Source organism: Dama dama, chromosome 33 (genome assembly GCF_033118175.1).
Source record: "Dama dama isolate Ldn47 chromosome 33, ASM3311817v1, whole genome shotgun sequence".
NCBI classification, from domain to species: Eukaryota; Metazoa; Chordata; class Mammalia; order Artiodactyla; family Cervidae; genus Dama; species Dama dama.
The window spans coordinates 7,146,576-7,162,833 of record NC_083713.1 but is presented as its reverse complement, the minus strand read 5'-3'; the positions used below and the strand labels follow the sequence as shown (position 1 = coordinate 7,162,833).

The 16,258-nt window shown below is 59.3% G+C and overlaps 1 protein-coding gene across 1 annotated transcript in view; it reads right to left on the bottom strand.

Annotated features, from left to right (window-relative positions):
- HS6ST1 (heparan sulfate 6-O-sulfotransferase 1) overlaps positions 1 to 12,605 on the bottom strand; it is a 38,449-nt gene extending 25,844 nt beyond the window's left edge. Inside the window, exon 1 of the mRNA XM_061135674.1 lies at positions 12,033 to 12,605. Coding sequence (XP_060991657.1) covers positions 12,033 to 12,559 — 527 coding nt within the window. The 5' untranslated portion in view covers positions 12,560 to 12,605. The remainder of the gene's footprint in view (positions 1 to 12,032) is intronic.
- Positions 12,606 to 16,258: the final 3,653 nt, after the last annotated feature.

Genomic DNA, 16,258 nt, shown 5'->3' with positions numbered 1-16,258 from the left:
AGGCTTCCAGGAAAGCAAAGGACAGACCTCTCCTTTCAGGCCTGGGCTTCCTGACTGAGGGATGGTCTGAAAGCAGGACGTGGTAGGCCTTGAACTTCTGCAGGGTTCAGACCGGGGGCCAACAAGCAGCCTTCTGTCTGGGCTTGTCTGAGGGGAGCACGCTGCCCGGACCTGCCTGCCTGCCGACCTGCTCGCTAAGGGAATGGGGGGCGGGGGGCTGTGCCCGAGCTGCAGCCTCTCCTTCGGGACAGAGGCTGGGGGGCTATAGCGACTGGGGGAAGAGGACTCCAGAATGGCCAGGCTGGGAGGCTGGACAGGTGAGGCTGTGGTGCCCCAGGCAGGCGAGAACTGTGCTCCCACACTATGTATTTGCCTGGCAGGGCCCCCCCTCACAGGTGACATCAGAAACCTCCAACCCCTGGAGCCCATGCGTTCCACCTGCCTCCATTCTCTCCTTTGGGGAGCAACGCATCAGACCTCATGGCTCAGCTGCTTCCGGAGGGCGGCTACTCACCCAGCTGGGCCAGAGGAGGGGGGTCAGAAGTCACCAGAGGTCTCCCCTCAGGACCCTGTACCATCTTGGGCTGCAGGGAAAGCTCACCCTCAAAGCAGCTACATCTCCCTCCATGACAGGCAGGCAGTGTGGTGAGTCTGAGCCCTGTATGCCTGGCTCTCCCCTCTGGGGGACCCTCCCCTCTCCCTGCCACTGGGGAGACGTTAAGGGCCACAGGCCAAGTGTGAGTCCCAGCCCTGTGATGTGTGACCATGGGTGACGAGCCCTTTAGGCTCTTGGTACCTTGGTTTCCTCATCTGCAAGGTGAGGGCCTAATGGTAAGGTGGGAGTGAGGCAGGCCTGGCACCCAGGCTGACTGCTGACACAGCCACTGTCTGTCCCCAGACTGCATCCCTGGGCGAGGACACCTGCTCACCCCGCTCCCAGAACGGGCACAGCACCCCATATAAGCAGGGCGCACAGGAATCGGGGCTTTCCCCAGCCCCTGCCTCCCCGACCACGGTCTGGCTGGAGGACTTCCTCCTGTGAGTAGGATCCCCGAGGATCCTACTTCACCCAGGACTTGGAGGAGACTCTCACTGCTTTGAGACAGTGAGACAGCTGAACCCACCTCCTGTAGCAGTGACGCAAACACAAAACCTCCGTGGGTACAGGTCCTCGTTTTCCAAGGACACCGATGCTCCAGGGAGGTAAATATTTACATGTGAGCCTTTCAAGCTCGTAACTCCGAGGGGAGATGCTCGCCCACTGCCCATGGGCCACAAATGCCTGCTGTGAGCCCTGGAGCTAACTCTTACATGAACGATGTGGGAGGTGGCCCAGGCGGGGGCCAAGTTAGGGGTTGCATGCCAAGGCTGCCCTGCCCCAAGTGCCTTTCCAGGAGGATGTGGGAAGCTGTTCTAGAGAAGGGTCATGTAGGGGTTAAGTCCTGGGGTGTGGCTGCTGCAGATGGGGGGACCAGGCACCTGGCTGGAGGTATAGTAGGCTGGGGGCTGCTGAGGTCAGTCCTCTGGGAAAGCCCTGCCCATATTTCCATCAGGAGGGGAAGGGAGGTGCCATGGCTTCAGAGCACTGGGCTCCAGGCTCTGGTTTTGGCTGCAGGATCCTTCTTCTAGCCTGTTCTCACTGGGACCTCACAAAGCAGAGGTGATGGGGGTGAGATACGGCAGGAAGACCGCCTGTTCGGCTTTCTGGGCTTGTGCAGCTGCTGCTCTGGGTGCTGCTGAGGACGGACTCAGATGAGGGTCCCGGGGCCTCCCCGCTGCAGGGGGGATGACTGGTCAGCCTGTCTACTCACTCACCCTTCCGAGCCTCTGGCTGGGTCCCTACCACAAAGGGGTCCCAGAGGAGTTCCCAGGTCAGCAGGTACATGCCCCTCCCATTCCGGCAGGTGTACGTGGGGCCATCGGCACAAGGACAAGGACACGTCTGGTCCACTGGGCCCCACCAGGTCCAGGCACCAGTAAACCAAATGCCCAGACCCACAGGCAGTGGCAGAATGGTCAGGGGGAGCTGCCCGCCAAGCATAGCACGCACAGAACTTCATACCAGGACACACAAAGGGACAAGCCACCTCTCAGGGAGATAGAGCCCAAAGATGTGAGTAGGTGAGCAGCTGGAGGGAACCTCCGCGGCCAGTAACCACATGAGAGGATGCCCATCTTGCCTGTCATGGGAAAAGAAATGTGTGCTAAGACCACAGAGGACCATCTCACTGGTTTGGCAGAAATGGCAACACCTCACAAGCCAAGTGGTGGGGTCCTCAGGCACGGCTGGGGTAGGAAGTGGGGTGGTGTGTCAGCGGAGCCCGTCTGGAGGGCGCTGGCCATGTCCAGCAGAGCCGCGGGTAGCCTGCCTTCCCTGGCTTCACTCCTGGGGACACGGAGGGTGGGAAGTCCGGTCACTGTCACCTGGCCTGCGAAACATGCCTCCCATCTGATCTTGGGACAAAGCAGAAGGAAAAGGACATGTGAGCTAAAAACGCAGGTCACGGAGCCACACAGATAAGCCTCATGCACCAGGCCAAGCGACGGGAGTGAGGAGACCGTCGAGCGCAGTCTGACACAGGTCTAGACAGTGTGTAACGGCAGTGGTGAGGGTGATCTCCACACGACCGTGTCCACAGTGAGCGCGCATGTACGGGAGGGCACAGGTGGGACACGAAGCCGACAGCAGTGTGGCGGAGGGCAGAGGCGGGGGCACGGCTCGCGGGGGTCACCCCGGGACACACGAGCCTGCCGCTCCACCACTGGTGATGTCCGCAGGCCGGGGCCAGAGAGGGGGGCGGACCCCTGCACCCCTGGCTTCCTGCGGGGCAAGACCGGGGGACCCACCTGGCCTTTCAGCCCCTCCCTGCCCTCTCCACTGAGCTCTTCCCGGCTGGGTCTCTAGGCTTTTAGCGGGGGCAGGCCGGAAAGCTGCTGCCCACCCAGACCCCAGGCCTAACCTGCACTGTCCCCACAGCCGTGACTACAGGCAGGCAGAGGCTTTCCAGCGATCCAGGGAGCGAACAAACCCTTTTGTTAAGCGGTCACATGCAGGGAGGTCCCCAACGCCACAGCCTGGGTAGGCAGGAAACCCCTATGGCAGACACAGCACACCCCAGGTCATCCTGTTAGAAGCCCACTGGTGCCTGTGGACAGCCCAGATAACTGCCCAGACTTTAGCAGCTGGCCCCTAAGTTGACCAACTCAGAGTGGGGACAGGAGCCAAGTTCCTGACTGCTTCTGAAGGGCTCTTTCCTGTCCCCAGAGAGAAGGGATATGCTGTAGCCTCTTGTAAAAAATAACCGAGTCCCCAGCAATAGGCACAGTTCCAAGTTCTTACCTATGAGGCAGGTACTGTCGGCAGACCCATGTTACAGATGGGAAAATCAAGGCAGAGAAGCCACAGAGCTGGCAGGTGGCAGAACCAGGCACTCACCCTAGCTGCTGTGGCTCCAAGCCTGACCCCAGGCTTGCTCTGCCACCACCCCTGGCATGGAGCTGGAGTTCCCTGCTGGAGGCAGGGCCTGGCCACTGGCTGCTCCTGCTCCCCCACTGGTGGGCGGCCCAGGGATGACCTCTGTCCTTCTTTCTCCCGGAGGGCAGAGATAAGCTGATGGAGCTGATAGCCTGCTGGGGAACAGCACACTCCACTGAGTCCTCCACGGCTCCACTAGGCGGGTCAAGAAAATGATGCTCAGAGCAGCATGAGGATCTAGGTGCGGAGCAGGGCCAGATCTGGAGCCCAGACTGGTCTGACTCAGGTCGTGTCCACCTGGTGTGCTGGGGCCAGCACAGACTTCTGTGCAGGGGCCTGGCCAGCAGAGAGGCCGGGGGCCCAGCTCCTGCCTGTGACCAATGGGCAGTGTGCGTCTCCCACACCACTGACCCGCTTCAACTCTACAGCTTTATAAACTGTTAACTCCAGAGTTTTTATTTTTTTAGTTAGAATTAACACATTTCCAGACAATTACTGATTTGCTCTGATCCCCCGCCTCTGGGGCCTTTTAAAGTTCCCCACATAAAAGAGGCTACTGCGCTGCTCAGAGGGGACTCACACACAGCCGGATGCTCCCACGGGGCCCCAGGCCCATCTCCCTTCCACAGCCCCTTGCACAACTGAGGGCCTGGACCTTGCTCCTGGGCACTGAGGTTTGCATGCATCCCTGGACTGAAGAAATCTGTGGGGGTACCAGTGGCCGTGGCTTCAACAGGACACACACAACTGAGGCTGGAAGGCCCAGGGCTCATGGGCCACTGGCTACTGGCTCCTCTACAGACTCAAATGATAAGCTCCCCATCCCCATCTTAGAGATGGGGAAGCTGGCTCTCAGACGGTTGTTTCTCTGTGCCCACGAGACCCACCAGCTCCAGGAACAAGGTTAGAGAGGATCCTGGGGCTCCTCTCTCCTCCTCTGGGTCCCAGTCTGGGCTGTTGGGGCCCGGAGCTATGGGCTGGGCTTCCTGAAAGGAACCTGAGGGCTGAGTCCCCACGTACCTCAGGCCGTGGAGCCTGAGCCCCGGGGCACACAGAGGGCGGCCTTGCAGATCTCGGGGTGTGTCAGTCCCTGCAGGCAGCCCTGGTGAGCCGAGGCTCCGGACCCTGGGTAGCTGGCTGAACAGCTGACTGAACAGTGACTGAACAGGCCAATGGCTGGGGTAGGGACAGGGCCTCCAAATGGTCCAGCTGTCCTGGGGGAGCCTCGAGAGAGATGCACAAGGGCAGCATTGCAGGAAAGGCCACTGGCCAGCTGGGGAGCTGCACGGCCTCAGCAAACCTCCCCGCACCCAGAGCCAGCTGGGAGCCTGGCTGGGGGCTGTTGATGGTGGTGGGAGCGCAGGGCTGCCCGAGATAGTTTCTGCATCCCCATCAAGGAAAACAGGCCCCGGGTCCACACTGAGGCTGGGACAGGACATGTGTGCTCCCCAGGGGCTGAATGCCTCCTCCCTGGGCCCACCTCCTGACCCTGACATTCTCCAGTGGTACCCACCTGGGTGGGTGGGGAGGGGCAGTCCGGGAGCAGTGGTGTGTGTATGTTCACATAACACTTTTCCAAAATAACAGGCCCTGTAAGCTGGGGACTCGGGAAAATGCCACACCAGGAAGGGGACACTTTACCAGGGAGGAAGAGTTCAGGCCGCATATCCCACAGCCAGACGTGACAGGGCCCTTCTCCACGCACACCGCCTCCCTGTCCCCAGCGCCCTCTTTTGTTACCATCTGCTCCTGTGACTGCCTGCAGGTCTCAGACAATACGAGTAACCTTGGTTCAAGAGCACTGCTTTGGTCGGTACTCCTAGTGACGCTTCTGCAAAGCCCCGTGCAGAGGTGCCTCCTCTAAACCCCTCAGATACTGCAGGTCACACTACCTGCTGCCACCACTCACATTCCTATTTTTGTGATCAGGAGAAATTTTTTTATGTTATGCAGAAAAAAGGTCCAAATACCACTCCCCCAACCGCCCCCCCCCCCCCCCCCCCCACTGAAAAATAAGACAAATCAAACTGACAGCAAAAACGTAACAACAAGAGAAAGAGCAGACTGAGCTCTGGAAGAGTCAGGAGTAAGAGTCTTGAGACGCGGAAACCCTGCAAATGTGCCTTCTGCCTGTGAGCGCTGGCCAGTGAGGCCAAAGGACAGGCCCCCAGAGAGAAGAGTGGGCGGCCACGAGGTGAGTCTCTGTGCTGTAAATCCCCTCCAGGGAGACCACATGCTCAGGAGGGCCCACAGCCCCTTCCCGTCCTGTCCACCCCACAGGCCAGCTGAATCAGGTCCTGGCCTGAATCCCATGGCCCTTCCAGCTGGGCTGGGGTGGGGCTGGCAGCTGCGGGCCCAGGACCACCCGAGGAGGACCTGGTCGCCCAGGAGAGGGGGTGGAACACTGGCTTCACTGGGCTGGGAGCCCCTGTGCTGTTCCTGGTCTCAGCTGCCAGCAGCACTGATGCCCCCAGCAGATGCCCCTGCGCTGCCCGCCAGAGACAGGAGGATGTGGCCTGATTCCCGCCTTGCTACCACACAAGTCAAGGCTGCCAGATGTCCTCCGATAAACCGACGGCCCAGATCTGCACAGTAAACTGCCCGTGTCCGCCCAGGGTCTGGGGAGCCCACGCCTTCTGCCTGGGTGGGATGTGCGATAGCGGGCAGGGGTTCTCACTGTAGTCAGTCTTTCCGGGTGGGGGCACCATGGGAGGGGGGTGTGCAGGGCACACAGGTCTCAGAACAGACAGACATTGGGACGCCAGCTCCCTAACTCTTCTGGGTCTTGACTTTCTTGTGGGGAGTATGGGGACAACTGTTATGCACTTGCTTTGTGGGAGCTGGGGGAGCTAAACAAGATGACCCAGCTCCCCCGTTCCAAGTACCCACTGAACACTCAGGGGACAAGAGCCAATGTCTCGTCTATACCCATCCATCTGCTGACCCTGGCTTCCCAGACTTGGGCCCTCACGGCCCATCACCCTCCCCTTCAGCCCTACGTGGCAGAGAGCTGCAACGTTGCTCTGGACAGGGGTGAAATGCAGACATCTGCGACTGTATGGACAGGCATTTCGGGTGGCTAGGCACACCCTGTCCACAGCCTCCACCTCCAAAGTGATGCACCGCCCTCAAGGGTACACTTGTCAGGCAGGACTTCTCAATAAAAACCAGGTATAGTCATTTAAGAAAGTCAACTCTTTAAACCCAGAACATATTTAATACCAATGAGACGGGCACTCAAATACCATTCGTGGCTACAAGGTATAGACTTTCTGAGAAGTTATTTAACATATACATTGAGACCATTTAAACATTTGTGCCATTCAACTCAGAAATTCCACTCCTAGGAAATTCCAAAGGAAATCAGGGCTATGCAAGATATTTTATTTTATGGACAGGTGTGTCCACCGCAGCATGACTTACGGGAGCCAGAAATGGGAAATCTGCGCACTCAGCCCCAGAGAAGCAAGCATGGTGCACCCAGAGGTGAGTCAGCTGCAGCCAATAAATCACTAAGTTTTTAACGACACGGAATAATGTCTACAGACAATTCACACTATGGTTTTAATTATAATAAAAACAATAGGTATGCATAGAGAATGGGCTTCCCAGGTGGCTCAGGGGGTACAGAATCAGCCTGACAAGCAGGAGACTGCAGCTATAATCCCTGGGTTGGAAAGATCCCCTGGAGAAGTGAACGGCAACCCACTCCAGTATTCTTGCCTGGAATATTACATGGGCAGAGGAGCCTGGCAGGCTATAGTCCATGGGGTCGCAAAGAGTCGGACATGACAGCACACACACATGCATAGATAATAGTCATTTTCCTTTTTATACCTTCCTCTTGATTGTCTACCATAATCATTACTTTATAAAAAGAACAAAAAATGAGAGAATGTGGGATTTTCCAGGCAAGAATACTAGAGTGGGTTGCCATTTCCTCATCCAGGGGATCTTCCTGACATAGGGTCTCCTGCATTGCAGGCAGAATTTTTACTGTCTGAGCCAACAGGGAAACTAAGGATGATGAGACCAGGCTCCAACTGATGGCCTGCCACTCTCCAAGGGCAACAGCAAACTTCTCAGTCCTGCCACCGAGAAAGAAACCCTGACTCCACAAAGACCAGGGGCTTCACCAGTCCCGGGGCCCCAGGGCTGTGCCCACTGGGACGGTTCTCTGACCAGGGGGCAAATAAGCCCCCCACCCTGTGCCCAGCCCACTCTGCACCGCTCAGGATTTTGTAAGGGAAGTAGCTGGGAGAATAGAAAACCCTGGTCCTACATGCTCTATGGTGCTTCTGTGACAATAGGAGTTGTAGAGCCTGATGACTTCGCAAGCCGGGCACTATTTAAAATGATTGCCAGAAAGTCATTTAAAAGTTTGTCTTACACATTTGCTTAAAAAGAAGAGGTTTCTTTTTTTTCCCCCGAGGAAAATCTAGCTCTGAGTTTCTTGACCTTAGATTCCTTTTGTCTCAACCCAAGACCAGTCTGGGTGATCCCCTCGGGGGGCCAGGCCCTGCTCACCAGTCCCTGCCACATGCTCTGGGTGACACCTGCCCCCCTGCAGGCAGATGCAGACTTTGTTGTTTGAGTGCACTAAGACTATGATTGCGAAGGCAAGCTGCGGACTGTCAGGTGCCACAGAAATGCCCCCAGCTAGCCTGTTTGGGGCCAGAGGTTCTCCGGGAATAGCAGTGCACTCAAGGCTGACTCCTTGAACCTGCCTCACCAGAGGGCACATGGGGGAAGGGCAGGCTGAGTACAGCTCCCGGAGAGGCTGCAGGACCAGGCGGTGAACTTTCTTCTTGTCAGATTGGGCAGCACCGATCTGGCCTCTGGCCGGTGTCAAAATGCCATGGACACGCCAGGATGGCAGATGGAGAGTGGCCAAGGGCACCTAAGGCAACAACGGCGCAGCCAGGGAAGGCTTCTTGGAGGAAGGGGCAGCAGAACTGAGGCTGGAGGGGGAGGCGGAGCCAGCAGAACAGTGGCAGGGAGGAGGGTGTGCTGGGCAGAGGGCAGCAGATTCAGCTGCCGGCACCAGCAGATCTCTGAACCCAGAGAGGACTCCGGGACAGTGGAGGCAGTGTGAGTGGCACAGTGAGGTTGCGGCACTGACGCTTAGACGCCTCCTTCCTGCCCGGAAGCACAGCACTGCTCGGGAGCACTGAGGGTGGGGGGAGCTCAACCAGGGGCTCCCGGGGCGGGGCGGGGGGGGGGGGGGGCGCGTCCTACTGCAGAAAGGACCCTGTGAAGGTGGCCCAGAAGCCACACTTGGGTCCCAAATGCCCTCTGTGGCTCCAAATGAAACCTACCCAATTTTAGGGACATGTCCAGGGCTACTCAGGCAGGATCCTGACTGTGGCTCCTCTTCCATCTCCTCTGGAAGAGGAACTGGGGTCATTCTGGCCCTTAGGAGCACCGTCCTGACCCTACAAGGTGACATGGGAGCCAGGGGTGCTGAGATGCTCTAACCAAAGTGGGCCTTGGCAGCGCTTAGCCACCAGCCTGCTGCCATGGACAGCCACACCTCTCTGAGGCCAGTCCTCCCTAGGGGCCTTACAAACACTCCTGGCAGATGCCAGCAGGCGTGGCAGCTCCCACCATGGACACAACACCAAAGAGGGAGCTGCCAATGCTTTGTACCCACACCTGTCCCTCTCTGCCAAGTCAGGAAGCACTCACAGATGCTGGACGTGCCAAACCATACTCCAGCGAAGTGCTGGAATCCCATCCATCTCCATTTGACACCTCGACGCATGTCCGGCTCAGAGGCACCCAGGCAATGAGGCGTGGGAGCCGTGAAAACCCTCACTTCCCTGCACCACAGGTCCCAAAGCACTGCAGACCCCGGCACCAGGAACTGGGAGAGGCTTGGGGAGAGCTTCTAGAAGCACACCTCACAGCAATGAGACCTCTGGCCACCCTCCACCCAGCCCCTAACCCCCACACCGGGCCCAGTGCGAAGTGCTTGGCTCTAGGGACTAGAGGAGGAAAAAGGGCTCTTGCCCAGGGCCAGACCCTAAAGTGCCCTGTCACTCCTCAGCCACCAGTCATGTGGTCATTCCAAGCACAGGGCTGTTGGGAGGGCAGGAAAGAGGTGAGGGTGGCAGCTGAGCCTCCTGAAACCAGGCACCACTCAACACCAAGGCACCCCTTGAAGGCTGGGCACTGCCACCGCCCTTCTGGGTGCTGGGTCCCTGGGCAGATGAGGGAGCCGCACCCTGACCCCCGAGCACTCTGGCCCAGCCCCAGACTGGGGGAGCTGGCTTGTAAACACACAAAGCAGAGATCTCCCTGGCTGCTCCAGGAAGCTTCTTAAGAAAGCCATCTACCTAGCGTCTGGACCAGAACTGAAGGGAGAGGTGGGAGAGAGTGACAAAGAACGCCGGCAAGGCTCCATCACTGGCCTGGAGGCACGGCTCACTCCTAGAGCAGACAGCAGAGGGCGGGCGCACAGACCCTGGAAAGCCCTCCTCCACGGAGGCCGGAAGCTGCTGAGCTCAGCAACTTCCCAGTGTGGCGGGCAGCAGGCCAACCGTGCACGGAGTCTTCCGTTCCTGCTCCTCACGTCCACCTGGAGGAGGGGGCGCCGGGCATCCGTCCCTCCTGCAGCACCTGGAGACTCTAGTTGGCTTCTCCACTTCCCCCACTCCTGTCTGTGGGGTGGCTGGGCCTGTTGCTCTGGTGGACAGGCTCTGGAGAAGAGAGACCTGGGGCGTTTCACCCCTGAAGACCCAAAGAGAACATTAGCCTCAGAAGACGGGGCTATAGGAAAGCGTCCTGGTGGCAAATTAGGGCTGAGGGATACGTCTGCAGCGCAAGCTTGACTCAAGCCTCTCGACAGGGCCCAAAGGGAGGCCAGCACACTCTCCCCTCCAGGGCTCTCCCTAGCTAATTCCTTCTGGCAGATGGGACCCTTCTGACTCCCACCCTCACTGCTACAGGCAGAGAGGTGCCTCTGTGTGTGTGTGTTAATTGCTCAGTCATGTCCGACTCTGTGACCTCACGGAATATAGCCCACCAGGCTCTTCTGTCCGTGGAATTGTCCAGGCAAAAATACTGGAGTGAGTAGCCATTCCCTTCTCCAGGGTGAGAGGTGCCTACCCAGGCCTATTTGGGCTGCTCAGTGTCCAGTTCTGGGGGCCGATGGTCCTGGTGACCAGAACGATGGATGGGCAGGTGAGCAAGCCCTGTGCTCACCTCAATCTAGCACAGAATGGCTGGACCCTGGGAAGCAGAGGGGGGCAAGGAGGTGGTATAAGGCCAGGAAGTGCACCTTTACAGATCAGACCAAGTGCTGGGCAGGCATCAGTGCTTTAAGGACCCCAGACAGGCTGACCACTTAATTGACGTAGCCTTAAATGACCCAGCAGGACACTTCTCAAGCTGGGAGCTGCTGTTGGTGTGGGGACAGCCAAGGGAAAGTGGGAAGACCCCTTCCCTTCCCCCCAACTCTGACAGTCTAGGAAACACTACAGGAGAAGGACGAAGAGTCGAGCAGGGAATCCAGAGCTGGCCAGATACCAAACCTTCACCTTCCAAACACACCCAAGACCTTGCACCTTCAACCCAGGAATGCTGATAAACACCTACTCAGGTCACACAGCTCCCGAAGCCCAGCCTTCCCATGAACACAATCTTAAGGCACATAAACAAAAGGCAGGCAAGAAGACCTCCCGCCTGGCCCTTCCCAGTCTAAACGTCTGTGAGAAGGCCCCACAAGGCATGAACACAAACCGGAGAAAAAGAGACCCAACTTTAACACTTGGAAACCCTGCACCATGGGGAGGGAGGGTGTTTCTGGCTAAAATGTCCTTCCCCTGAAAGCTGTCCCCGCTACAGGACAGCCCTGTGTCCCCAGTCGCTCAGGGAAGGTGTCTGGGCGCCCAGGTGCCTCCAGCCAGCTCAGCTCCCCAGCCTGCCCTTGGCCTGCTTCTGCTCCTCTTTCAGAGCGAGCTGGCCCCTAGTCAGGGCCCAACTCGCAGGGGCGGGGCGGGAAGCACTGCTTCCTCCCCGCCTCCAGCCCCAGGTGACACTCGGGCCTTTGTTCTACCTGCACACTTGGGCACGGCAGAGCCAGCCCCCTTCTTACTCCTCTCACTTGCGATTTCGGCGCGAGAGCCGTGCGGGGAAGCCAGGTGGGCTACACGCGCACAGAAACCTGCTATCCCGCCCGACGACACAGGCCAGCCTGGACGCAGAGCTGAGGCGTGACAGGAGACAGCCCGTGGGCAGGGGGCGGTGACCCCGGGAAGCCCAGACGCCGCGCGGCCCGGCGGCTGGTCGGGAAAAGTAAAGAGGTGCCCAGCACGAGGTGAGAGGGGGCATTCGAGCGCGGGGACCACAGCGGGCCGCGGCAGACGGACTGCGGACTCGGGCGCCCTGCGGTAAGCAGGCGGTCCAGAAGGCTGCAGCGAGTGGCAGCCCCGCGAGGGCAGGAGTGGAGGGCAGGGAGCGAAGGGCGGGCCCAGGACCGCCCGGCGGGGGCCTGGCTCGGGGGAGCGGCCGCGAGCCGGCTCCCCGCCGCCCCGGCCCTTCGGTGGGCGCTCACCTGGGCGTGCGCAGCGTGGCAGGGTCGCGGCGGTCCAGCACGCCGGGCACGCAGTTAGTGAGCTCGGTCCAGTCGGCGTGCAGCCCACAGCTCCAGCCCGTGGAGAAACGGGAGAACAGCCAGGTCTCGCGGCGGTTGGGCCGGTAGCAGGTGCACTTCTTCTGGCCTGGCCGGCAGTCGCAGGGCACCTCCAGGCGCACGTTCTGCACGAGGTGGCGGCCAAAGGTGGTGCCGCCCGTTTTCTGGATGTGCAGGAAGACGATCACGTCGTCGCCCTTCATGTCGAAGTGCAGCGAGCGCTCCAGCTCGCGCACCGGGAAGTAGTACTTCTTCTCGTAGTGCGGGTCGGGCGTGGGGAAGAGATCCAGGTCGTCTGGCGGCGCGCGGCCGCCGGGCGCGCCCAGGCTCAAGCCCGGGCTCGCGTACTGGTAGAGGATGAACATGAAGCACGCCGAGCCCGCCACCACCAGCACGAACTTGCTGGCGCGCTCAACCATGGTCCTGCCGCCGGCGCGCCGCCGCCGCATGTGTCACCATCGCCAGCGGCCCGGGCGCGGGGCGCGGGGCCTGGAGGGCGGGGGGCGCGGGCGCAGCTGCTCTGCCGCCGCCGCCGCCGCCGCCGCCCGCGCTCCGGCCCGGCCCGGCTACTCGGCGCCCAGGCCGCCCGCAGCGGCGCGCGCCCCGGCCCTTGGCGGCGCCATGGCTGCTCTCCGTCCGGCCCCCGCCCTCCGGCCCGACTCCGGCTGGGCTCCGGCTCCGCTCCGGCCCTGCCCCGGCTCGCGCCCCCTGCGGCCCCACGCCCGCCCCACGCCAGCCCCTCGCCTCCGCTCCGCGCCTCGGCCAGAACGCTCTGCGCCGCCCCGCGCGCCGCCGCGTCTCCGCAGTCCGCCGCCGCCCCGCCCAGGCCCGCCCCCGGCCCGCCCCCGCCGCGCCTCTTGCCGTCGCCGCCCGAGTTGATCCTCGGCCCCGCCCCCAGAGACCCGGGGCTGCAAGGGTCGGACTCGGAGCTCGGACGCGGGTCTCTGGCCTTATCGAGGCCCCTCCTAGGCGGGTAGCGAGGACTGGGAACGGGTCGATGTCCGCACCGCAGAGGCGTGGCGAGTGACTGGAGAAACGTGTAGCGGGGCGCAGATGGCCCTTCTGGGGTGGGGGGGTGGGGTGGGGGGACTGGGGCTCGCGGCGACGGGTTCCTTTGGGGACTGGGTCCCCCTTCTCGCTTCACGGGAGGAAACGCCTTGACTTTGCAAGCCGGGCGCTCTGAAGTTCCAGACGCGAGGGGTCGAGGGCTGGATGGACTTGGTGGGATCTGGGGGCGGTGGGGCGGGGCGCGGGTCGCAAAGGAAAAAGGGAAGGTGGGGGGCGGGGAGCCTGGGGTTCACGACGGCAGTCGACCTTCCTCCTCTATCCCCAGCACCCTGGCTTTGGGACCTTGACCCGGAGCCCCTCGCGGAGAGATGCTGAAGTGTCCGCGGAAGACTTCGGGCCAGCCTTATGCAATCTTTCGTTCTTTAGCCAACGTGCATTTTTTCCTCCTAGTTTAATTATAATCTCAATGAGGAAGTTATAAAAAGTTGAGCCAATATTTAAAATTGTGAGCGTCCACAAAAACATTTCAACTTCTGGCTTTGGTCCATGGGTCAGAGGGTCTGGCGGCCCTGGGCCTTTCCTGTTCGTGGTGGTGCGCCACCGCCGCCGCGGGCCTGTCTCCCAGTTAGCCCAGCCTGCCCCCACGCCTTCCAGCTTGGACCCCGAGCCACACACCCTGGGCTTGCCCCGGAACCACACAGCCTGGTCCTGACTGGTCTCAGACGCTCTGGCGTCTCCATGGAACAGGAAGTGGGCCAGGTTGTGAAATGACCTGCTGAGAATCTCTGCCCTTGCCTCGCTGAGGGCGGGTGCTAGTGTCTGGACTCAGGTCCAGTGGTCTCAGAGTGATTCCTGCTGTCAGGCCTGGGTTCAAATGTCCGCATTAACCTCTGCCAGGGCCTTCCCTAGTTTCTGTGATGTGGGTCCTGAAGAGGGTTTGTGAGGGTTTATTGTGTCAGTCATATTTCAACGAAACTGTTGGAAATATTAAAATATAAAATCACACCAGAAATCCTTTCTGGAAGCAAACCCAGAGAACTGGAAAACCAACCACCGGCACCCCAAAATCCGACTAAGAGGGGAGCATGCTATTTTCAGAAGTGCTGAAGGCACATCTACTCTGATGCAGCACCCTGAATATAATACAGGGTGACCTAGGGCCCACTGGGAGTGTGGTGGGGTGGCCAGTCCCCAGAGTGACCTAGGGCCTCAAAATCCCTGCCCCCTCAGTGGCTGCTTTAAAACTATCTGGTCCCGGAGCCCTGTGGGTGGACTGGTCAGACTTCTCCAGTGAGGATTCATTCTTGCCAGGAGTGGAGGCTGGCACAGTGGTGAACCTGGAGCCACCTGCCTGTCTGCAGTCATGTGACCCCATTTTGGCCTGAGGCCCAAGGAGTCTTCCTGCACAACCCTGGAGGCGGCAGTCCAGAGCTGGAGGGCAGAGCTGCCCTGGGTCAGCCCAACAGTGTCCTTCCCCAGATGCCAACACTCTATCATGCGGTGAATAGTGATTAAGGCTGCTCTTTATCCAGAACTACCAGCTACCCGTCACTGTAGATGTGTCATTTCTGATCCCATCAGCAAGTCTGCAGAGAAGACCATGACACGCATTTTACAGAAGAGAAAACTGAGGTCCGAGAGGCGAAGATGTTGGCCAAGTTCACGTGGGTGGCCGGTGGTCTCTCTTCCTGATCTATGAGAGCAGGGTGAACAAAACCTGAGCAAAAGCCTCCCCCTCAGGCACCCCGCCCCCTCAGCCCTGGGTGTCTAGGTCTCCTGTGGAGACCCCAGATGTCCCCCAGGCCTGGCTGAGCTCCTTTCTTGTGAAGTCAGCAGTGCTGGGATTCTGATCCTGGCCTGTCTGGCCCTTACTCACCCCTGCACTCCACTCAGCTCCTGAGGTCAGGGGCCAAGGCTGGAGTGGCGCGCAGAGAGAGGTCCGGAAGGACCACTCCTCAGCTCCTCGTGATGATCTCTGATGCCACATGGGAACGTGGTCCAGAATGTTCACAAGAAACCTGGACTGTTACCGAGAGGCCACCCAAACCATCTGTGCTTGGCTTGTGGCCTCATCTTGTGACAATCTGATTGTTCCAATGGAGAAAGTGAGGCTCAGAGAGGGTACAGAGTCCCAGTACAGGGTCCCCAGTGGGTGGTCGCCGTGCCCAGAGCTGCCTGACCACGGATTAGCAGCTCCCCCAGGGAAGCTGGGGGTCTCCCTGGTGGCTCAGTGGTAAAGAGTCTGCCTGCCAAGCAGGACACATGAGTTTGATCCCTGGGTCAGGAAGATCCTCTAGAGAAGGAAATGGCAACCCACTCCAGTATTCTTGCCTGGGAAATCCCATGGACAGAGGAGCCTGGCGGGCTACAGCGCATGGAGTTACAAAGAGTCAGACATGACTTAGTGATTAAACAACAGGGAATCTGTTTAATCCAGCTTTGTTTCTGCCGGAATGGTCATAGGGAACCCCATATTTAGCTTAGAAGCACTTTCCTTATAGAAATTCTCTTAGCGGGGAAGAAACTCCCTGCTTTTACTTAGTTATCCCCTTTAAGTGCTGCACACACATTATGAGATCCCATGGCTGTAGGTGAGTTTCTCCATCTCAGAGTTGAGTCAGAGGAGCCACGAGTGAAGTCAAGTTGCTTCAGTGACTCAGTGGACCTTAGGGAAGGGATGGAATCCAGACTTTCCCTCTCCCCAGCCTCATCAACCTTCACTGTCATCCCCTGACAAACTGGCAGAAACTGGCACGCCAAAGGCCAGTGTGCGTTTCTTGCGAGGGCACGGCATCACCAGGCGCCTGGCGCTCAGTGGAGCCTCCTCACCCTGCTTCTTTTGTCTCCACCTTGATCAGTTTGGTAGCCAAGACACCCCATCGTTCTAAGATCTGGTATGAGTATAAGGAGGGCTGATAGTTTGCTGGAGGCAGCGCCCAGCCTTGAGTATTTTCAGAGTTCAGGGAAAAGCAGTCGCCGCCCTCCTGTCCGTGACTTTCTTTGTCCTCTGAATATTCACTTCATAAAGTCTTTAATGTATGATTTCTGGCTTAAAGTGGAAGAAAGGGGAAAGAACATGGCTAATGGTAGGATGTGATGATCAAATAAAAACAAGTCACTGTACGTCTGCTTTGGGGAAG